Source organism: Aedes aegypti, chromosome 3 (assembly GCF_002204515.2).
Source record: "Aedes aegypti strain LVP_AGWG chromosome 3, AaegL5.0 Primary Assembly, whole genome shotgun sequence".
NCBI lineage: Eukaryota > Metazoa > Arthropoda > Insecta > Diptera > Culicidae > Aedes > Aedes aegypti.
The window spans coordinates 390,760,042-390,784,388 of record NC_035109.1 but is presented as its reverse complement, the minus strand read 5'-3'; the positions used below and the strand labels follow the sequence as shown (position 1 = coordinate 390,784,388).

At 38.6% G+C, this 24,347-nt stretch overlaps 1 protein-coding gene across 3 annotated transcripts in view; it reads right to left on the bottom strand.

Annotated features, from left to right (window-relative positions):
- LOC5571620 (calpain-11) overlaps positions 1 to 24,347 on the bottom strand; it is a 307,260-nt gene that overhangs the window by 72,324 nt on the left and 210,589 nt on the right. For all 3 annotated transcript variants that reach the window (XM_021854158.1, XM_021854159.1, XM_021854160.1), the window contains exon 4: positions 8,839 to 8,877. In XM_021854158.1, coding sequence (XP_021709850.1) covers positions 8,839 to 8,877 — 39 coding nt within the window. The remainder of the gene's footprint in view (positions 1 to 8,838; positions 8,878 to 24,347) is intronic.

Here is a 24,347-nt window from a genome sequence, read left to right as displayed (position 1 = left end):
ATTTTCCAAAGAAGGCGTGCGGTTTGAACTGAAGAATGCGATCTTCGTACCTGAGCTGAGAGGTAACCTGTTGTCCGTGAAGAAGATGTCCCAGGGTGGCATCGACGTGATGTTCACAACCCGTGGTGGAAAGCATCAAGCTGTGATGAAGAAAAAGAACGCAATAATTGGAGTAGCACATCTAAGAGGTAATTTGTACGAACTTGATTTAGATTTGAACGTGACGGGAGCCACAGCAAATGTGTGTGCTTCGGATACTGGGAACCTTTGGCATCGTCGTTTGGGTCACGCCAGCCAATCTACGATGAACGCGCTGGCCCGGTTTAACATGGCAGAAGGGTTCGGTCCTAAAGTGAATGCTGTTGGATTCTGTGACACCTGTGTGCTTGGAAAGCAATGCAGGGAACCCTTCGACGGACATCGAGAAAGAGCTAGTCGTCTGCTGGAGCGGATACACTCGGATGTGTGTGGACCGATCGATCCTCCGGCTTGGGACGGGTCGAAGTACTTTGTCTCATTCATTGACGATTGGAGCCATTTCGCTTGCGTGTACACAATGAAGAAGAAGTCTGAAGTATTTGGTCTTTTTCAAAAGTTTGAAGCGATGGTGACTGCCCAGTTTGAAAAACGAATCAGCAAGCTTACCGTTGACCAAGGACGAGAGTACGGTTCGAAGGAACAAAAGGCGTTCTACAAGCGGAAGGGGATACAAATCCAGCCTACCGTTGCATATTCCCCACAACAAAACGGTGTTGCTGAGAGATTCAACCGTACGCTAGTTGAGAAGGTAAGGACGATGCTGATTGATTCGAATATGCCGAAGTACACGTGGTGCGAGGCTGTGCTTGCTGGTACGTATATCTTGAATCGTTGCCCTATTACCTCTCTCTCTGACAACCGTACACCTGCGGAGTATTGGACCGGTGTTAAACCGGATCTCTCGAAATTGCGAATTTTTGGATGCAAGGCTTTCGCATGGGTGCCAGGCCAACTTAGAAAGAAGCTGGACAACAAGAGTCGAGAGGCGGTGATGGTCGGATATGCTCCTAATGGCTACCGCCTTTGGGACAGATCGTCAAGAAAAATCTTCATAGCTCGTGACATCAAATTTGACGAGAAATCAATGCTGTATGCAGTTGAAGACAGTGAAGATTTGAAGGTTCCGTTGATGATTCCGACAGTGTAGCCAGCCGAGAAGGATGATCAGGAAGTCGAACCGGAAGCGATAGTTTCTTTTCCAAGCGATGATGAAGATTCGGTTGACCTGGAGGAACTTCCTGAAGAACAGCTTGAAAATCCTGGGGCGCTCCCTTCACAAACAAGAGGTGATGACTGTTTAGAGTCTAACACTAGGCGCAGTGAACGGGAGCGCAAGCTTCCAGGTAAGTTCTTTGACTTTTTGACTGGGTTCAGAGCAACGTCCGCTGGGAATCTTTCACCATCCTCAGATCCCCCGGAATCGTTTGATGAAATCAAAGCGCGAGATGACCGACAGCTGTGGCTGGATGCAGTGGACGAAGAGCTTAAATCCATGGCAGCCAACAAGGTATGGAAACTGGTTCCATGCCCAGCCGGTGTGAAACCCCTTCAGGCGAAGTGGGTATTCCGTAACAAGGAGGATGAGAACGGCAACCCCGTGCGCCGTATAGCGAGACTGGTTGTCAAGGGTTTTCTACAGAAACCTGGCCTGGACTACAAAGACACCTATGCACCTGTTGCGAAGCTAGCGACAATTCGGATCGTGCTGGCTGTTGGTGTTCAAAAAGGGTTTCATTTCCACCAAATGGATGTAAAGACGGCGTTTCTTCACGGAGAACTTCAAGAAGAAATATACATGGCGGTTCCAGGCAAGGTATGCCGTCTGGTGAAATCGTTATACGGACTGAAGCAATCCCCTAGATGTTGGAACGAGAAATTCAACCAAGCGCTCCTGAAATTAGGCTTTGTTCGTTCCAAGCACGATTATTGCCTATACACCCGTACCGACGAGAGGGGGGAAGATGCCGTGTTCGTCGTACTGTATGTTGATGATCTCCTCATTGCGGGCATGAAATTGTCGACGATCTTGGAGCTGAAACGCGAACTGTCCCGGATGTTCGCCATGACTGACTGTGGGGAGCTAAACCATTTCCTCGGCATGAAGATACGGTACGATCGGTCAAGCGGAAAGATGACGTTATCTCAAGAAAATAGTCTGGAGAAAATCTTCCAGAAGTTCGGCATGTCGCAGTGCAACCAAAGACAAATTAAAGACCTCCATGTCCCCTGCAGTTGCCCAAAATTTTATGGTTCATAAGGTAATCTAGAATGCCGTGAAATGTGTACTGCGATCTGTCAAACTTGGGTACCTTTTGCACTACCGAGGGACCAAATGCAGTACTAGAAGTGGTACCTAATCTGAGCCCGAGTGTGACGGACCTGGTGCAACCCTACAAGGACCCCGATGGAGAAGGGTTTACAGCTCGATCGTAAAGTAACCGAAGCCTTTGACGAACCGTACCGTGAACTTTTGGGGAGCCTGATGTACGTGATGGTGTCCACGCGGTCGGACATCTGTTTTCCAGTCCAGGTACCTTGGGAGGTTCCAATCCCAACCCGGACAGCAGCAATGGACCGCACTCAAACGAGTGGTGCGTTACCTAAAAGGAACGATGGACCATTGCCTTACGTTTTACCGAGATGACCGAGCGCTACCCCTGATCGGATTCGCGGATGCATATTGGGCTACCGACACAGAGGACCGGAAGTCAGTTAGCGGATTTGTTTTACAAGTGTATGTATCGACGGTTGTATGGTCAAGCAAGAAGCAGACGACGGTGGCCACTTCGTCAAGTGAAGCAGAGTATGTGGCATTGAGTGCTGCAGCATCGGAAGCAGTATGGCTGGCCGGAATCCTCGGTGATTTAGGTGAGAAGACGATCGAACCAGTGACCATATTCGAAGATAACCGTGGATGTATCGGTATGGCCAAGAACGTCGAGAGCAAGAGTGTGAAGCATATAGACATCAAGCACATTTTCTGCGAGATCTTGTTGCTGCTGGGAAGTTGCTAGTCGAACCGATTGCGAGCGTAAACCAACTAGCTAACTTCTTCACAAAGGCCTTGGACGTTGGACGATTTGAGGAACTTCGGATGAAGCTAGGAGTGTCCCAACGAGAGGGGGTGTAAACGTAGTAGCCGTTGGTTTACTGACGTGAGCTCCCGCGCAATTTTTTCAACCCCATTCCACATCAAGACACCGAAGTGTACAGACCGTTTCCTGTTAATAAACCTTGTTCGTTATTGTTAGAACCCGTGTCCTGGTCATTTCTCCCAGCCCTGTCCGCCTCAGATTCCATCAGGCTAGCTTAAGTAGGGCACAAATTCATCGCTCGTCACCCAACCTCCCGTAGCAGTTCTTGCTGTGCGAAGCATCACCATCAAAAAACTTATAATCGCCAGATTCTCATTACGAATCCCAACCCGGTATCTGAGCAAAAAACTTCACCACAACAACAAGCTCCAATGACAGAAACCACGACACGAGAGAAAGAGAAGAGAGAGGGTCAACATTTTGCTTTTTCTTCGCTCACCACCAAGGCGTTACACTTTTTTGACAGTTGAATGCAACGTTCATGAAGGTGTAGCATTGAAGCAATGCGTTATTTCGCCAAAACCTGGGAAGCACTAATGACAGCTATACGCTTGATAAGCATTTATTGCTATGCCGTGACAACGCATATAACGCTGTTTGTATGCTATTTTAAATGCTCCATGGTTAATTGGGAATCCACTCAATCCATAAGGAAAAGGATTCGGGGGCGATCTTTGAGAAGAGCAAAAGTGAAAATTTTATGAAGGCGGCTTTGCATAATATGATATCGGTATTAACGTTCCAGTACGAGAATGGAAAAGCGGTCAACGTTACAGTGTCTAAAGCGGACATATCGTTCAAGTACATCAGGGTATTCAATATCTTTTCGGATATAGAAGATAAAGAAATGTATCAGGCTTTGTCCTCGTATGGAATCATCATGCAAAAAGTTCGAGAGAAGTATCATCCCCGCAAAGGTTTCCATGTGTTCTCAATAGTGCTAGGGCTGTACATGGATAATGCGATATAAATTCTGCCTCAAGTCTAGGCCTCAAGTTTCAGGCGAGGATTTGCTACGATGGAATGGTCAACAAGTGCTTTCTTTGCAGGAGTACGGATCATATAAAGGCAAATTATCCAAGAGAGAATGCGGTTCAGCAGTCATCTTCTGTTCAAGGAAGGCTGCACAGCGACATCGTGGAGGCCTGCGATCTACGACCGGATTTTGCCAAACGTGTCGAGGAGAAACAACTTGAATGCCAAACGACGATTCTGAAGAAGGAATCGGAGCCTACGCAGCAGGGGCCATCTGGTTCCGGGATCGGTGACGGGTGCCGATACTCCTAGACTCCTAGTAGATGTAACGTTAGTGCAACCGACTGCTGCAGAACAAGAGGATGAGGGTAAGCGAGATGTTGACGAACAGCCGAGAAAAAAAGAGCTGTTCGTTGAGCAAAAAGTGAAAAAATGAAGACGAAAGAAGAATCGCGTGATGACAAGGGTGAGTTTTCAAACGAATCGAAATCTTGAACAACCATTAAAGTTTCGGATGGTGCATCATATATAATGTCAAGGTCTAAACGCAAGTTTTTTGAAATATGATGAGATCTCTAGAAAAGTTGATGATGAAATAGGAAGTTTTAGAAATCGATTGACCTAAGCATATGGTGGACGTTCATCTATAACTGAACTAGAAGAGTCACAAGTATTTAAAATCATAAAGATTGCGCCGTTTCATGCCTAGTTTTGGTACAAAAACTGAAACGTCCGACAATACGGCCATCTCCGGTGGTCATTCCTGGGTTCTTTCGGTGGTCCAGAAGAACCAAAGTGGTCATTTATCTATAATTGAACTAGCAGAGTCACATGGATTCAAAATTGAGCCGTCGCATGCCTATTTTTTTTGCTAAAAGTTAGAGGTCTCATATTACGGGTTTCCCGGTGGCCATTCTGGTGTTCCAAAACGACCATCCTTTTGGCAAAATACATCAAAAAAAAAAAAATCGTAAAGAATTGGACACAATTCATTTGATTTTGGGGCATACATTCGAGTAATTTTATCTAATTGTTCAGATTGGCCGCGTTCCGGGACTTCAGGAACCAGTTCCACATGGACCTTACTGAACCGATTTTTTCAGGAGATGTGCACCGGCAATAGGTTTATTATGCCAGAGAAATTTTATGCCAAAATATCCATCAACCGAATAGTACCTTACTTTTCGGATGTTTCGGGTTTCCAGAACCTGGTATGAATAACTAAATGATTTGAGAATCGTATTCAACAATATGATGACGGTTAAGATTACTTGTTTGGTCGGGAAACTGTAGCTTTTCAAAGTAAGTGTCTCTAAAGGGACTTTTTTCAGATAAAGTAGGTTCCCGGTGGCCACAGTGACCAAATCCGGATCTTCGGAAGGGTTTCTGAAACTAGACATGCGTGCCTTTCATTTAAGCCCAACAGAACTAAATTCCGTCAACACACTGATTTTTGCGTGCTGTTTGAATTTTCGGGTCGATAACGACCCTAAGTCACAATTTGTCACTTTTTGTTAGGGACTAAGGAAGGTTTAACGCTTGAATATAAAGTAAATCAGACATGAATTGCTTGTAAATAAATGAATCAGACCTGATTCACTCAAACATGGAGTGAATCAGTAATTATGTCCTCAAATATGAAGTTAATCTGCCCTGAATAACTAGAAAATGCAGTCAATCGTAGTCGACAAGTCGAGTCTAGTACACGACACTGAAGACGGCTTTACAGTTGAGGTCGAAATACGCGTATCTGTCAAAGGATACAAACTCTGGTGGAATTAAATGGTATAGTACTAAACTCGTTTTTTCATCTACTTTTTTGTTTAGCGGATATCTCACGAGCGTGATGACTTAAAACGATGGCGCCTACGGCAAAGTTGTTTGATAACCTAAGGGAAATCATTGATCGAGCTAGATGATTCTGAATGTTACCACCAGGTGATGCTTGTTAGCATGAAAATTCGTTTTGCAAATATCTTATGTGCCGGACCACTTAGAAAGATGGCGTCTTCGTCAAAGTTGTTGGGTAGCTCAAATGCAATTTTTGTTGAATTCTTGAAGTTCGAGATTAGCTAAAATAATGATAGCCCTTGAGCTGTTGAAGTACTTTGCCGAAGATGCTATCTTTTCAAGTAGTCAGGCTCTTGGGATATTCGCATTCGAGGCACCATGAGATAGCGCTCCACCTCCAGAACAACTTTACTGAAGACTCCAAGGTTCGAAATTATATGGATTCAGAGATTAACCAATTTCAATTTGTGTCTACTTGAACCGTCAGTAGTGCATTCATTATTATGCGACTTTTTTGCACATTTGTTGATTTTACCGCATTATAAAGGGCCACACTGTAAAAAAAGAACTGTAAAGTATTGTTCTTAAGATGTTTTTTGAGGAATACATTTTGGTTTGGTGTCAAAAGATATCTTTGTTGCAAAATGATAGCATATAAATCATAACTGTTGTACAAAATACAACAGCGCGCCAGCCCAAAGGTTAAAAATATATGAATCAATATTTTTTCCTTGACTTTCAGAACAACTTTGCTGAAGACTCGAGCTTTCAGTTTCATCTGGTTCCCAAGATAGATTTTGTTTGATCAAATATGCTTATTAGTGCTACCTATCGGCAAAATTAAGAACCAAATGGTTTGTTTTTCGGATGTCCTTGACTTGCTGAACAACTTTTCCGAAGACTCGATCTTTCTATCGGCAAAGTTGTTTAGTAAGTTAAGGACTATCATTTTTCGAGCTAGTTGACTCAAAATTTTGCCACTAAGCGGCGCTAGTGAGCATGATTTTTTTGTTTGCAGATATCTCAGGAGCCTGACCACTTAGAAAGATAGTGTCTTCGGCAAAGTATTTTGGTAGCTCAAAGGCTATCATTATTTGAGCCAAGAAATAGGATATTTTGCCACCAGGCAGCGCTAGTGAGCATGAAATTTATGTTTCGCGGATACTGCAGGATCTTGACTTTTTAGCCAGGCACCTTCGGCAAAGTTGTTCAGAAGCTCAGGGACTATCTTTATTTTACAAAATCTCGAACTTAAAGGAATAAACAAAGAAAGAATTTAAGCTAATGAACAACTCTGCCGAAGACACCATCTTTTTAAGTGGCCAGGCTCCTGAGATATTTGTGAAACAAATGTTTTATGTTCACTAGCGCCGCCTAGTTGCAAAATTTTGTATCAAATAGCTCAAACAATGAAAGCCCTTGAGTTACCAAACAAATTTGCCGAAGACGCCATCTTTCTAAGTGGTTAGGATCATGAGATCTGAGAAACAAAAGTTTAATGCTTACTAGCGCCGCCTAGTGGCAAAATCCCGAATTTCTTGACTGTAATAATGATCGTCCTTAAGCTACTGAATATTTTTGCCGAAGATGTCATCTTTCTAAGTGGTCAGACTCCTGAGATATTCGAAAACTTAGCAGCAAAATTTAGAACCAAACTGTTTGCAATTTGGATGTCCTTGAACTTATAATCAGTGATGGAAAGTGGCGAACATTTCTTCTGAATTGGAACAAAAACAAAACCAAACGCTCCCGAGCGTCAGAGCGCTGGTTTACTCGCATCTGTCGTGCTCCCGAGTAACCGAAGCTAAAAGTGATTCGCGAACGTGTTAGGAGCTGCTCAAAGTCATATTGTGCTCCGAGATTTATGGTTTTCAAGGGTTTTTGACTACAAACAAGTAGTTTACTGTTGATTTGATGGTTGTACAATTAATTTGTGTGTCAAAACCATAATAAATCACACCTTGTTCGGTTACTCGCGAGTAAACGTTCCCGAGCTCGTTGCTAGCTCGAACTTTCTATATCTTATGGATCACGAGATAGAACTTGCTTCAAATGCTAAATTTCACATACTCACTAGTGTCACCTAGCGGAAAAAGGCGAACTAAACTGTCTGTCTTCCGAATTTTCTTGATCTGCTGAACAACTTTGCTGAAGACCGCACCAAATTTTACACCACTTGCTTCAACCATTGTGGTGGTTTTGAACATGGCATCAATCATTAGTTAGACCTCAACTGCAAGACCTTAGAGTTGAATTCGAAAATACGCGTATCTGTCAAAGGATTCAAACTCTAGTGCAATTAAATGGCACAGTACTAAAGTCGGTCCTTTGTTTACATATTTTTGAATTTATTGCAATTTGAAGAGAAAAAGAAACCGATGATTTACTCACACAACTTGATGTATTTCCCATAAATGTGGTTACAACATTCAACGCAAACAGCACTTTGGTTTCCGTAAAGCATCTGCCTAATTGAATTCAACTCAACTAACTCATCCTTGTTTGCAGCTTATTGTCAAATAAATATTGCATAACTACCCTTGTACGTACCAAACCCTAATCACGCCGCTGATCTACGTAATACTATAACATCGCTTATTTTGGATGAAAGGGCGCTATGATTTTCTCAGCTTACGCTCCTCCGGACCACTTTACTTGCAACCGCTTAAAAATGCGGACCATCATCATCATCTATACAGAGAGCGGAACCGTTTGAAATGACTACCTTTTCGGGTTGTGTAACTCGTCACCGTTGGTGCCGTGGATGTTTGATACGTGTAAATGTAAATTTTCATAATTGCTCTAATGAGAAAATTGTCCTCGTTGGTTGTAAGACATGAAGTGATCTGACATGAGAGCGTGCATTGAATGTTTTAGAGTGGATTTGAAAAGTGAGAAGAATGCGTTGTGTTAGATCGCCTCGCAATACTATACTTACTGCTTTGGAATCCTTTGTTGTCGTATGCAGAAAATTCACCTGCAATAAATTGAGAAAGAAAACGTTTTAAAATTGATGAGTAAATTTAAAAGTCAAAATAACGCTCAAGCAGCTGAAAAAATATTTGCTTTTCAGGATAATTAAAATTATGTAAAACAAGAAAAGGGCATAAGTTGTTTGAAGTTTAAACATGCTTCCCATCACCTCAAAACAAGCGTGAGTCTCTCGTAGGGAAAGTAATTACCCTCCTCCCATTTTCTAATCTCAAATGTAACGAAACGGACAAAACAAAAACGAACTAACCATCACATCTCACAAAACCTTATTTATCAAGCTGTGGTTTTGTTTTCCTCCCAAAATCTACATGACCTCAAATAAACCCGAATTCTCAAGTCGCTAAGTAGTGGGTTCGAGCAACTATCCGCACGGATAGAAGGAGAAAGTTGCAAAAAGAGTAACTTAGGGTCTTGACGACAAAAAAAAAAAGAAAAGAAAAACCAACACCCGACAGCCTCAAAAAAAGAACAATTAACTAGCGGGGACGGACCAGTCAGTCTGTGGCGGCGGTACACTATGGGCTAGAATGAGGAGTTTCGCGACTAAAACCAACTTTTTAAATAAAGTTAATTATATGGAACGAACAAAACTAAATCAAATGACTTCTCATTATTGAGAACAATTGTGATTGTAGACCGAATAATAATAAATAATAATAATAATAAATAATAAATAAATAATAAATCTTGTCCGATTTATTACTAGTGAAGTTTTAATTTTTGAATTTTTCAGATAAATATGGCTTGTCGTAAAAATGACAACAATAAAAAATGTGTATACCTTAGGTTGGCCTTCCTTACCCAAGTGGTTAGAGTCCGCGGCTACAAAGCAAAGCCATACTGAAGGTGTCTTGGTTTGATTCCGGGTCGGTCCAGGATATTTTTGTAATGGAAATTTCCTTGACTTCCCTGAGCGTAGAGTATAATCGTACCTGCCACACGATATACGAATGCGAAAATTGGCAAAGAAAGCTCTCAGTTAATAACTGTGGAAGTGCTCATAATTACAGTTAGCTGAGAAGCAGACTCTGTCCCAGTGAGGACGTTAATGCCAAGAAGAAGAAAAAGATGATACCATTAAATTGAGAAGCAGGCCCTAGTTGAGACATAATGCCAAGAAAAAAAGAAGAATCGCGATGCGTTGTTTACGTGTAGACTATCCGTTCCAATAAAATATTCAATAGTTTAGTTCATTCTGCACCCAGGAAAAGGAATATTTGCAATGTAATTTATGTATGCGAACTGCTTTCGCTACATGTGAAGGAATCCTTCACCAGAAATATTGAGGTAATATTAATCATTACAACCTCAAAACTAAATAGTCGAAACATAATTATTTTGATAATTGATAATATTTTTCATTACAAACTGTGGAAGATAAATTATTACTATTCATAGACTAAGTGGAACCACTATGCGGCAGCGGCATAGTTGAAAACAAATCCGCGGCGAACATGAGTCCATCTGTCAAGACGCGGTGCCGCAGAAAAGCTTCTTGTCGAGCACAAAGTGCCCGCGACTAGCTGCCTATTTGAAGTTGGTGAGATGTCTCTCGGCTTTGCAATGCAGAAGAAAGAAATTAGTGAAAGAGAGTGATTAGACCGGTCGACTCTCACTGCTGTGTGGGAAAGAATGGGATTAGTGTTGGGTTTCGGTATGGATTTTTTGAGAGCAGAGCTTAGCAGTAGAGTTTCAAATTAGATCATCAAAAAGAGACGCACGCGCACTTATATACGCAGGTTTCATGACACTGGGCTCACTTACAGGTGCACCCACCTGTACGATCGTCCGCACGTGGCACTGAGAAAGCTTATCGAAGGATTAATTTTTGTGGGGAGCTAGTCGACTGGCGTGACGACAAAGACGACGGATGACTTTCGCAAATTGATACCTACCGAATAATCTGGTGAAGAATCGTAATTAACAGCTGCTGGAGATTCCATCATCATCAATCATTAGTCGTGAGTTGCGATGTGGTTTTAATGATCATTAGGTGTGTTATATCTTGTTTTTTTTTTGCGCATATTGAATGACCGCATGCCAATGGTTTTGGTGATGGTAGCAAAGAATAAAAATATCTCTGTTAATGAAGGGATATTTTTTATTTATTTTAAAAAGCAAATTTTGATGAGTTCTTTGAAAAAAATATTGTTGCGTTGATTGGGAAGCTGTGATGTCAATAAATTGAAGATATTTATGGACTCTTCGTGATGTTGCGTTTCCATTAGGGTGGTCCATCTTCAATAAAATCTAATTGGAATATTCCAAGATGCTGACATGTTAAGCTGATGTTTTGCTGTGTTAAATGTACCGAGGAAGTTTCAGTAAAATTGACAAAAGTTGTTCTGCCATGTGTGAGCAGATAGTTATGCTTATTCTACGAGTGGCGTGAGGTGAGAATTGTCGGTCTCGTATAGCGAGGTGACAATTCTCGACTCGAGTGAGGAGATTCACCGTGTAAATCAAATGGAGAGTCCCTTCACTCGAGTCGAGAATTGTCACCTCGTTATACGAGACCGACAATTCACACAACACGTCACTCGTAGAATAAATCCAAGTGAAATGCGCTCCACATAGTAGTGATACATCTCTTGATGAACTCTGTGAAGATCAACTACATAATATACCACAAAGAAGTTCATCAGAATATTGGTGGAGGAAATATTGGAGTCCTTCAGGGAAACATTTGGGAGAGTTCATCGAAATAGTAATTAGAGAAAAACATAATAATTGTAGATCTGTTTAACTTCATCCAACAGTTTTTTGGAGTTGGAGTTTGGAGTTTTTTAAGCAATACTTTATTTTGTTCGCCATCAAATGGAGCCCATGCAAAGCTAAGAAGGACGGAAAATGTAGATGTTGTTTTGATTATTGGATTAAACTGGATTCGAATATTCGGAATTTTTCAACTGAGAAAACATCCAGCGATCCTTGTGCTACATAGAGCTTTTGGACTAACTTAAATAGTTAGCTAAATTGGTTTGAAGAAAATATGAGTAACGAAATATCAGATGAGCAATGTGTGGGTGAACTATTGAAGCAAGTTATTGTGGAATCCTTAGGAATCGTTAACAAACAACTAGAAATAAAACATTTATAGAAAATTATTGGTGAAAAATATTTTTTGATTACTTGGTTTTGTTTTGACGAATTAATCTAAAATCCTTCTTATAACATGCTTGGCTATTCTGACAATGTTTGCATAATTAACGTAAGCACTATTTCCTGCATTATTCTTCTTCTTCTTTCTGGCGTTACTGCATTGGGACGTAACGCCAGAAAGAAGAAGAAGAAGAATCGTCACCCATGGCCAAACGTATATGAAGAACAGTGTTTTCCATACATATAGTTGATTTTTTAACTTCAAACACTTTGAGCACCCTATAAAATTGACAGATTTCGCTCCAAATTTCTCAAGTTGCTTCTGGGAGTTCAAATGAAGAAGTTTGTAATTTCTCCGCTCTACCACTAGCAACTACTATTAACTGTAAGAAATTATATAAAACGTGATATTTCTTGTACTGAATTTTTACAAAATCACAAAAAATCTCCTAGGTTTAGAATCTGTGTCGATTTTGATTAAAGGTCATCTGGTTTTGAAGATATTTAAAATTAATAGGGGACTTACCGTTGCCTTTTTGAACCAATTTTTCACATCAGACTCTTATCAAAGTTGCATACGTTGTGAACAATGATCGTATTTGAGTGATGAGCATTAGACTGATGCAAATTTTGAAGTTTTTGCTCCCCTATGCTTAAACGGTGTCAATTATGATGAAAATCATTCTCCCAAAATTTGAAGTGATTTGGAAGAAATTTGGTTGTGCACACGCCATTTGAAGTTTATATGGAAATTACTATGGGAAAGCCAAACCTTTTGTGTTCAGACCTCTATCTGCTCGTCATAATAATAAATGAAAAAGCGAACACACTCTTCCCATGTAAAATCTTCCCAGGTACAATTTTGCCGAAGACCACATTTTGTTGGGATGTAAGGATAATTTGTTATTCTTGATTTTAAAGTCTAAACCATGCTGAGATGATCATTCAATTACTTTCAGAGCAACACTGCTTTTTTGCTGTAGAACATAGTAGCCTGGATTACTTTGATCTATTCTTCCCGCCAGGAGCACCACTGTTGCCTGCCGAATAGTTGGTGAAGCTTACTGAAGGCAAACCCATTCTATGATGATGAATAACAATTTTTCCTGACGTCCAATCAAAATGTGGTCTTTGGCAAAGTTGAAGCTGGAAGAATTTCACATGAGAAGAGTGTGTTCACTTTTCCATAAAATATTATGACGAAGAGATAGTGGGCTGAATACAAAAGGTTGGCGTTTTACATAGTAATCTCCATATAAACTTCAAATGTCGTGTGCACAGTCAAATTTCTTCCAAATCATTTCAAATTTTGGGAGGATGCTTTCTACCATAATGTAAATTGTTTAAGCATAGGGGAGCAAAAATTTTGAAATTTGCATCACTCTAATGAGCATTCCTTTAGCACCACTTTTCATTTTAAATATTCAGATTTTTTGGAACATCGCTCAAGCAAATTAAATGTTTTTTTGGTTGGTTGTATTTGTCATGTGTAGCCAATGTTTGTACAAAACATTTTGCTGGCGACATTGTATTTCTACTCTTCTGTTTTGCCCAAATGCCTAAATACCTATTCAACATTCATTATCGATAACTAGGTTTACTGTTGTAATTCGTATTTGGAACTGATTAAAAAGTATATTACAAACCCTGTTCTTAAACAAGCCGATTCTCATTTCTATTCTTCTTCTCTATGGCATTACGTCCCAACTGGGACAAAGCCTGCTTCTCAGATTGGTGTTCTTATGAGCAACTTCCACAGTTATTAACTGAGAGCTTTCTTTACCGATTGACCATTTTAGCATGTGTATGTACACTCCCGTGCATAAGTTTGGGTTCACCCCCTAAAAAACATGCAAAAGTGTTCAGTCCATATCTCTGTGATTACACGTCCAATTCAAACTCTTTAAGCCACATTTCACAGCAAGACCAAGCTGAGGGTCGTGGGTTCGAATCCCACCGGTCGAGGATCTTTTCGGGTTGGAAATTTTCTCGACTTCCCAGGGCATAAAGTATCTTCGTACTTGCCACACGATATACGCATGCAAAAATGGTCATTGGCACAGTAAGCTCTCAGTTAATAACTGTGGAAGTGCTCATAAGAACACTAAGCTGAGAAGCAGGCTCTGTCCCAGTGAGGACGTAATGCCAGAAAGAAGAAGAAGAAGAAGCCACATTTCAAAGGAAAAGAGTTATTCTTACTTCGTATGTATTTTTCCAAAAACATTCTTTGAACTTTGTATACTAAATATCTACTTAAAATTGTAACATTTTTCAAAAAACACACTGAAAAAACATTACTAATTTCCTCAGTATTGGATCGACCAAAATTTTAAAACAAGGTGTCTTTAGAATCGCAATCTTATATTCTTTGAAGAGCACTCATGAAATTTTTGCGGAAAAATCTGAAAAGTATTCAAAATCAATGAAACAGTCAGTCAAGTCATCGTGCAAAAGTTTGGGTTCACCCCTCAGTATGGTGTATCGTGCAAAAGTTTGGGTTCACCTGAACTTACTTAAATCTGTGAAATCTCAAACCAATCATGTTCGTGCCATTATTTGCGCTCAAAAAAGCTTTAAACTATTAAAATCGGTTGAAAAATGGCAGAGATATTGACAAAAATGATGTGCGTGTGGCTCAGATGAACCCAAACTTTTGCACGATTTGCATCATACTGAGGGGTGAACCCAAACTTTTGCACGATGACTAGACTGACTGTTTCATTGATTTTGAATACTTTCCAGATTTTTCCGCCAAAATTTCGTGGTGTCTCATCAAAGAATATAAGATTACGATTCTAATGACACTTTGATTTAAAATTTTGGTCGACCCAATGCTGAGGAAATTAGATATGATTTTTCAGTGTGTTTTTTGAAAAATGTTACAACTTCAAGTATAAATTTAGTGTACAAAATTGAAAAAATGTTTTTGGAAAAATACATACGAAGTAAGAATAACTCTTTTCCTTTCGAATGCGGCTTAAAGAGTTTGAATTGGACTTGTAATCACGGAGATATGGACAGAACACTTTTATATGTTTTTGATGGGGTGAACCCAAACTTTTGCACGGGAGTGTATATCGTGTGGCAGGTACGAAGATGCTTCTATGCCCTGGGAATCGAGAAAATTTCCTTTATGAAAAGATCCTCGACCAGTGGGATTCGAACCCACGACCCTCAGCATGGTCATGCTGAATAGCTGCGCGTTTACCACTACGGATATCTGGGCCGGCTCTCATTTCTATTATACACAGCTAAAAATATGTTGTAAATTTCATGCACATATTTGGAGCATCAAAATAAACTGAAATGTCAACGACGAATCGCTTACTTTTCAATCTAATGCACTTTAAATTTACACGATCATGTAACATTCAAGCATCTTTAGTTGAAAATTAAACGTGACGCTGTAAAAATAGATGAATTTGATTTACTTTTACTATACTCTTTTGTTTACGCTACAGTGAAATTTAAATATTTTTATCTGTGTTGTTGAAAAAATCTTCGGGACATGGTACGCACAATTTCAGGAATGGTCAGATCCCTTTTTGAAGGCTTAGTCTCCATTTTAATGCAAATCCCTTTTTATAACAGAAGGTCTTGAACGTATATATTTTAAGAAAAATGATCTCTAAAGTCATTTTTTCCTTTGTTCTGCTTGTAGTTAATCCAACTGCCAAGCTCAAAGGATTCCAGGGACTATTACGTGATTTTTACAGGTTTTTCATGAACTTCTTCTCAGATTCCTCGAGGGAATCAGGAATTCTTCTAGTGATTTCTTAAAAGATCTCTTCAGAAATACTTCAGATAGATCTTTCTGTGTCGTTTCAAGGGATGCTTAGAAGAATTTCTTGGTAATTTGCTGTCGGAAATCCATGAGCACTACAAAGCTTTTCTAGACTATTTTGATTTACCTAGCGATAACTATATGAGATCTTTCAAAATTTCATACAGAAGATCTTTAAAAAACATTCTACAGTTCTTAAAGAAATATTTTTGGAAATTTTCACAAGAATTCCTACGCCAGCTTCTTCAATCATCCTTTATATTGATTGCCTTCAGGATTCATCTCTTTATATTTTTTACACTGATTTCTTTTTATAATTTGTACATTGATTTTCATATCGATTCCTCCAAGGAAGTTTCATATTGATTCCTACAAGGATTCATTTACATTTACTTTAGGAATTGCACCAAAAACAACTCCTCCAGGGATTATCCGAGGAAACAAACTTGATACTCTTCTATGAATTCTCCTTCAAATTTTGATATGGAACTCTAATGAAGCTCCTTCAGTAATTTTTCTTAACTAACTTATCCACGAAATCTCTCATTTGAATTTTACTTTCAGAGAACGTTGTTCACCAAGGGTTACTTCAAAACTAAATTCAGTTCCATCATATGCTTTGGGATTTTCGTCTGAAATATCTTCCGGATTTTTTAATCCTGCTACCAAACTTAAGAGGTTCCATAGTGTCGTTCAGAGACTATTACGTGATTTTTACAGGTTCTTCAGGATGTTTGTTCAGATTCCTGGCGGAAAATATTGAGGAATTTTTCTAGTGATTTCTACAAAGATCTCTTGAAATATATTTTTGGGATTTGCTTCAGAAACTTTTCTATTGTTTCCATCACCAAATCTCCCAGAAAAGTCGACAGGAGCGGTTTTAATAAAAACTTAGAGGAATTCATTTGGAGATTTTTCCAGAAACATTCACGAGTATTCCTACGCCAGTTTCTCCAATCACCCTTTATATTGATTTCCTCAAGGATTCAACTCCTTATATTTTTTTACCTTGATTCTTTTTCTATTTTTTTTTTCTTGATTTTTTAGATTCATCTACATTTTTCCTAGGAATTGCTCCAAAAACATCTCCAGGGATTTTCCGAGGAAACAAATTTGATACTCTTCTATAAATTCCCCTTCTAATTTAATCTGGAATTCTCGTGAAGCTCTTTTAGAAATTTCTCTTAACTAACTTACCTACGAAATCTCCCATATCAATTTTACGAGATCTTTCAGAAAAGTTTGTGAGAGTTCATCAAGGGTTACTTAACCCTTTGGGGCCGGCGCGGTCATATATGACCGCAGTACAAAAAAGGCTGTAAAAAAAGAACCATTGAACAAATGTATATACTGTCTTCGGCAAAGTTGTCCCAAATATACTCTTTTATCAGAGAAAAATATGAAGTATATGCCTTTATGACCTAATTGACAACCTAGAACATCCTGAACATCCTGAAGTTTGGAAAATTGAACTATAAGTACATACGAAGCGTGAAATGCTGTTTGTGAACATAAATGATGTTCAGGCTAGATAATACAGAATTACTCTTTTAACGAAAACCATATTCTCTTGCTTTGCTATGTCCTGGGATGTTCTAAGACGTCCAAACTGTCCTGAAGCACACTCTTTGAAATCTACAACCGTAACAGTAATTGTTTGGGTTAAAAACAATAACATTACAAATTCAAATAGAATCTACCAACCTCTGAGAATCTCAAGAGCTATTTCAAGGAACGTTTGGGATATTCCAGGCCCTCCAAATTACCCTGGAGTTCAGAACTTCAGGTCTACACTTGTTCCAGTAGTTATTCTCGCTAAACTGAGTGAAGTTATATAATCTACAATGTTTACTGAACCTTGTCACGGATCAAAAGGCTACTTCAAGAAACGTTTGAGTTATTCCAGGCCCTCCAAATTACCCTGGAAATCTGAATGTCATGTCTACATTTATTCCAGTAGTATTTCTTGCTAAACTGGGTGAAGTTATATAATCTACCATGTTCACTGAACTTTCGCACGTATCAATAGGATGTTTTAAAGAACGTTTGGAGTATTCCGGGCCCTCCAAATTACCCTGGAGTTCAGAACTTCAGGTCTACACTTATTCCAGTATTTTTTCTTGCTAAACTGAGTAAAGATATATAACTTACCAAGTTTACTGAAACTTGTCACGGATCAATAGGCTAATTCAAGGAACGTTTGGGGTATTCTAGGCCCTCCAAATTACCCTAGTGTTCGTAACTTCAGGTTTACATTTGTTTCAGTAATTTATCTCACTAAGCTGAGTGAAGTTATATAATCTAACATGCTCACTAAACCATCTCATGGATCAATAAGCTCTTTCAAGGAACGTTTGGGATATTCCAGGCCCTCCAAATTACCCTGGAGTTCAGAACTTCAGGTCTGAACTTGTTCAAGTAATTTATCTCGCTAAACTGAGTGAAGTTATAAAATCTAACATGTTCACTGAATTTTCTCACGGATCAATTAGCTGTTTCAAGGAACGTTAGGGGTATTCCGAGCCACCCAGATTACCCCGGAGTTCAGAAATTCAGATCTACAATTGTTCTAGTAATTTTTTTTACTAAACGATGAATTTAATGTTCACTGAGCTTTCTCACGAATCAAAAAGATATTTCAAGGAACGTTTGGAGTATTCCAGGCCCTCCAAATTACCCTGGAGTGCAGAACTACAGGTCTTCCCTTGTTCCAGTAATTTTTCTTTCTAAACTGAGTGAAGTTATATAATCTACTATGTTACTGAACCTTCTCGTGGATCAATATGCTGTTTCAAGGAACGATTGAGGTATTGCAGATCCTTCAAAATTTCCCCAGGACTTCTGAACTTCAGGTCTACTTTTTTTCCAGTAATATTTCCTTCTAAACTGAGTGAAGTTATATAATCTACCATGTTCACTGAACCTTCTCACAGACCAATTGGCTATTTCAAGGAACGTTGGTGATATTCCAGACCCTCCAATTTACCCTGGAGTTCAGAACTTCAGGTCTACCCTTGTTCCAGTAACTTTTCTCGCTAAAATGATCAAAGTTTTCCCTTTGGGCCGGCACGGTCATTTATGACCGCAGTCGGAAAATGGCTGTATAAAAAGAACCAACGAATAAAATTTACTGTCTTCGGAAAAGTCCTGGCAAATATACTTCCCTGTCAGGGAAAAATTTTAGGTGTATGCCTTAATGTCCTACTTGGCAACCTAGAACATCCTGAACATGCAGAAGTCTGACAAATAGAATAATTAGTATAAAAGTAGCTTAAAATGCCTTTTGTTAATACAATTGATGTTCGTACTTGGTAATACATATCTATTATGTCAAGAAAAACGCTGCTTCACATGCCTTTTCATGTTCTGGGATATTCTACGACGTTCAGACTATCCCGAAGCTCAATTCTCGAAATTTACAGCAGTAGTTGCTTGCGCTAGAAATAATCAGCGATGCCAGATTTCTTTGGAAATCATTCCGTAGACGAAAAGTGATAAGCGGGGGGAGATATCCCCGGCATTGCAATTCCGTAGATTTTCGTTGGAAAAATCCGTAAATTACCGTAGAATAATGAGAATTTCCGTAGCTTTCTGTAGAAAATATACATTTTCCGTAGAATTATCTTACGGATTCTTAGAAAGTGCTCAATTCCGTAGATCTACGGAAATTTCCATAGATCTTGCAACGCTGCAAATAATAATATTTTCAACTCAAACGGAAACTATTGACCTCTGAGAATCTCAAAAGCTTTTCCAAACTATCCTGGAGCTCAGAACTTCAAATCTGCCCTTGTGGCAGTGTTTTTTTCGCTAAATAGAGTTCAGTTATATAATCTACCAGGTTATATAGGGCCCCCATAGCCGTAGCTGTAAAGACGCGGGTATTCATCATGACCATGTTGAGGGTTCCGGGTTCGATTCCCGGTCGGATGTACCATGAGCTTCTCAAGAGTGTTATGTCTGTGACAGTACAGTAGTGACGCCTCTAAACGGATAGTCGTGTTGCACGATTGCAAAAAAGAAGTAGAGCTCGAGATTTGTATGACGATTACCGGATCTTTTCGTAAAGGAAAGAGTCTTGACTTCCTTGGGCACAGAGTATGGGCGCATGCCTGCCACACGATATATCCATGCAAAAAGGTCATTAGCTGAGAAAGATCTCAGGTAATAAATGTGGAAGTGCTAAACTAACACTAAGCTGAGAAGCCAGCTTCCTCCCAGTGGGAACGATATGCCAAGAAAAAAGAAGAAGATTCGTCGACAAACACATATATTCAAAACGTGTTTCTACTCGTTTACGCATTAAGACTCTACTGACGTTTTCACAAATTGTTCTCAAACAAAAGGTGAAAAGCAGGGGGGTTGAAAATAGTATGTATGTATGTATGTTTATTTATTTGTGACGAGAACCTATTAGTTTTAAACTTTTTACAAGGTCAAGGAAGTAAAAAGAATAGTATATTTTTACGTGACATAATTTATGGATGCTTCCCAATAGATGTCGCTAATTATGACTGGAAACTTTGTCGAATACACCATGTTTCGGAAGTGCTTCGTTTCGTGGTTATTAATTTATTACCACTAAATCCTGACTCTCATCGCGTTGTAGATCTTATGTACTGAACATCCCGACAAGTTAGATAATCTAGAACATTCGAAATGATCTGATAATATTTGCTGAACACTCAGAAGGTTCAGAATATACGGTAGATTACAGTTCATCACCTTGTATGATGAACAAGGCTGTTATTACAAGCATAGACTTCAAGTTATGAACTCAAGAGCAGTTTGGAAGACCTAGCACCTCCCAAAAAAATATTTGTCATCATTTCTTGTTTTGTTTAGCATTTTGAGCACCAAAACTATTGAAAGGCGTTCAAAAAACTGTATAATAGTTCTTGGAAAAAATCAGGCCCCAAAGGGTTAAAAACTAAATTAAGCTCCATCATATGCTTTGGATTTACAGGTTCTTCAGCATTTTTTTTCAGATTTCTTGAGGAAAAATTTTAGGAATTCTTCTAGTGATTTCTACAAAGATCACTTCAAATATACTTGTGGGATTTGCCTCAGAAATTTATCTAGTGTTCCCACTACCAATTCTCCCAGAAACATCTTCCAGCATTGTTTCAAGAGGTGGTTGTAGGATTTTACGTAATTTGCCATCGGAGATCCATGAGAACTACAAAGCTTTCCTTGACTATTTTGATTTATAATTTGTTGTAACTATATGAGATCTTTCAAAGTTTCCTATAGGAGTTGTCTCAATATAAAAAGATTCTACAGTTGAAGAAATTTATTTGAGGATTTTTTTTTTCAGGAAGATCTACGAGAATTCCTACGCCAGTTTATCCGGTCATGATTTAAGGAATTTTTACATTGATTCTTTCAAGGATTCATCCACATTTACCCTAGGAATTGCTTAAGAAACTCCTCCAGGGATTATTCGAGATGATACTCTTACATGGATTCCTCTTAAAATGTAATTTGAGATTCCTCATGAAGCTCCTTCAGAAATTTATCTTAGGCTTTCTTCAACATTTCATGCGAATTTACTTCTGCAGTTCTTTCAAACAATTCTCGTGTATTTCTATTTTTTCTGACTTCTAGAAAACTTCTTCTGAGGTTTTACACCTGCTCATACTAGTTTGGGATTTCCTTCTGAAATATTTTTTCAATAATTTCCAAATACAAATATCCCTGAACTTTTTCTGGAGATATTCCTGGGGAAATTCTTTGAAGACTTCTTTAGTAAATTTCTCTTAGAACTTCTAGAATAATACATTAGGAAATCTTAGGAGCAATCTCTGGAGTAATTCCTGAGGGAATTCTGTGGTAGAAATCCTAAAAAATCCCGAACGACGATTTTGCAGTTAATTCTAGAAAACCCCTGGAGAAAATACTTATTGAAATCTTCAAGATATTGTAAACGGGAATCTTGGTGAAAATGGTGGTAAATTCATTGAATACATGCCTGGAATACTTATGATCTTCTAAAAAAAATCTCTGAAAGAATAGGCTATAGAAATCTCCGAGCTAACTTCCATGGTGATCCTTAGGAAAAATTCTACGTTGAATTTTTGAAATTCTTCTTCTTCTTTCTGGCGTTACGTCCCCACTGGGACAGAGCCTGCTTCTCAGCTTTGTGTTCTTATGAGCACTTCCACAATTATTAACTGAAAGCATACTTTGCAAATGACCATTTTTGCATGTGTATATCATGTGGCAGGTACGAAGATACTCTATGCCCTGGGAAGTCGAGAAAATTTCCAACCCGAAAAGATCCTCGACCGGTGGGATTCGAACCCACGAGCTTCAGCTTGGTCTTGCTGAATAGCTTCGCGTTTATCGCTACGGCTATCTAACCCCTGGCAAAGTATCTTAGCCAGATTCTTTAGAAAGTTCATCAATATCACAAAAAAACTTCTGCAAAAATCTTTGCAGTTCATTATTGAATTTATTTGAAGCAATCTTTGGGTTACTCTATTGATTTTCTAGGCATTTCTTTCATCAAATATTTCAAAATCAATCCCGACTCGGAAACACAAAATTAAGGAAATGTCCAAATTATCCTTTTCTATTGCTTTCCATAGCTGCCTGCTTATTTTTTCACTTCCTGAGGCTCATTATTTGACGTTTTTGTCATTGATCGACTACAACATCTAAAATAAGTTCTATCACATTAGTCATAATTCTACATAAGCAATTTAACCATTAAACGATTGGAAACCATATGTGTTTAGAAACGCTATATTATCTGGGGTGGCAAATAACTGGTACATGGCGAATACCGGTACACTTTCCCTGTTTGCATTTGTGGAAGGCAAAAAATAGAAATAAATCATAATTAGTCTATACATCATTCAAATATTTGTTTAACAAATTAAAAATAATTAATAAAAATCAATGAATACCATAACATACAACCAAAAACTTTGTATGTTAAACTATATATTCTCAAACAACGTATTTCATAGGATAACCCAACAAACTTGTCACGAAGCTGCTGTGCTGTTGTGCGATAGCTGACGATGACGATTAGCACTTTTTTTTTTTTTTTTTTTTTTTTAATTTCTTTATTAGTATCATTCCAAACATTACATTCATTTCTTATATCTAGGTGTTCTGTGTTATTTGACAACACTATCATCCTTATTTGGTAAAACAAATTTAAGATTTAATTAACATTTTGTTAACAACATATTACATTTCATTTGCCGTAGCAGTTCAGTTTTTTTACAGGTGAGTTGATTTCACCTGCTTATAAGAGAAAAAAAAACGTTTTTAATATACTTAACCTAACTTAACCTAAACATATAACGCATTAATCGTGGCAATAGAAGATTGTAACGATTTTTGCCTGAAATTATTAATGATTGTATTTGACATTTGTTCCAATGTTTCAACATTGGATATTCTATGTAACTCATTGGTACTATACCAGGGAGGAAGCCTCAGAATCATTTTCAAAATTTTATTTTGAATTCTCTGCAGAGCTTTCTTCCTGGTATTACAACAGCTAGTCCATATTGGTACAGCATACAACATGGCTGGCCTGAAAATTTGTTTGAATATCAAAAGCTTGTTCTTAAGACAAAGTTTTGATTTTCTATTAATAAGGGGATAGAGACATTTTACATATTTATTACATTTGGCTTGAATGCCCTCAATGTGATTTTTGAAAGTTAAATTCTTATCTAGCATGAGCCCTAGATACTTAACTTCATCTGACCAATTTATTGGAACCCCTCTCATCGTGACAACATGTCTACTTGAAGGTTTCAAATAAAGAGCTTTTGGTTTATGTGGGAATATTATTAGTTGAGTTTTGGAAGCATTAGGAGAAATCTTCCATTTTTGCAAGTATGAAGAAAAAATATCCAAACTTTTTTGCAATCGACTACAGATGACACGCAGGCTTCGTCCTTTGGCGGAGAGGCCTGTGTCATCCGCAAACAAAGATTTTTGACATCCCTGAGGTAGCTCAGGTAAGTCAGATGTGAAAATATTGTATAATATTGGTCCCAAAATGCTGCCTTGAGGAACACCAGCTCTTACAGGAAGTCTTTCAGATCTGGAATTCTGATAATTAACCTGAAGTGTACGATTTGACAGATAACTTTGAATTATTCTAACAATGTATGTTGGAAAATTAAAGTTTTTTAATTTTACAATCAAACCTTCATGCCAAACACTGTCGAATGCTTTTTCTATGTCTAGAAGAGCAAGACCAGTAGAATAGCCTTCAGATTTGTTGGAACGGATCAAATTTGTTACACGTAAAAGTTGATGAGTGGTCGAATGTCCATGGCGGAATCCGAACTGTTCATTGGCAAAAATTGAATTTTCGTTGATGTGGGCCATCATTCTGTTCAAAATAACCTTTTCAAAAAGTTTACTGATGGAGGAAAGCAAACTGATTGGACGATAGCTAGAAGCTTCTGCAGGATTTTTGTCTGGTTTTAAAATTGGAACAACCTTAGCATTTTTCCATTTGTCAGGAAAATATGCTAATTGAAAACATTTGTTAAATATATCAACTAAAAATGATAAGCTACTTTCTGGAAGTT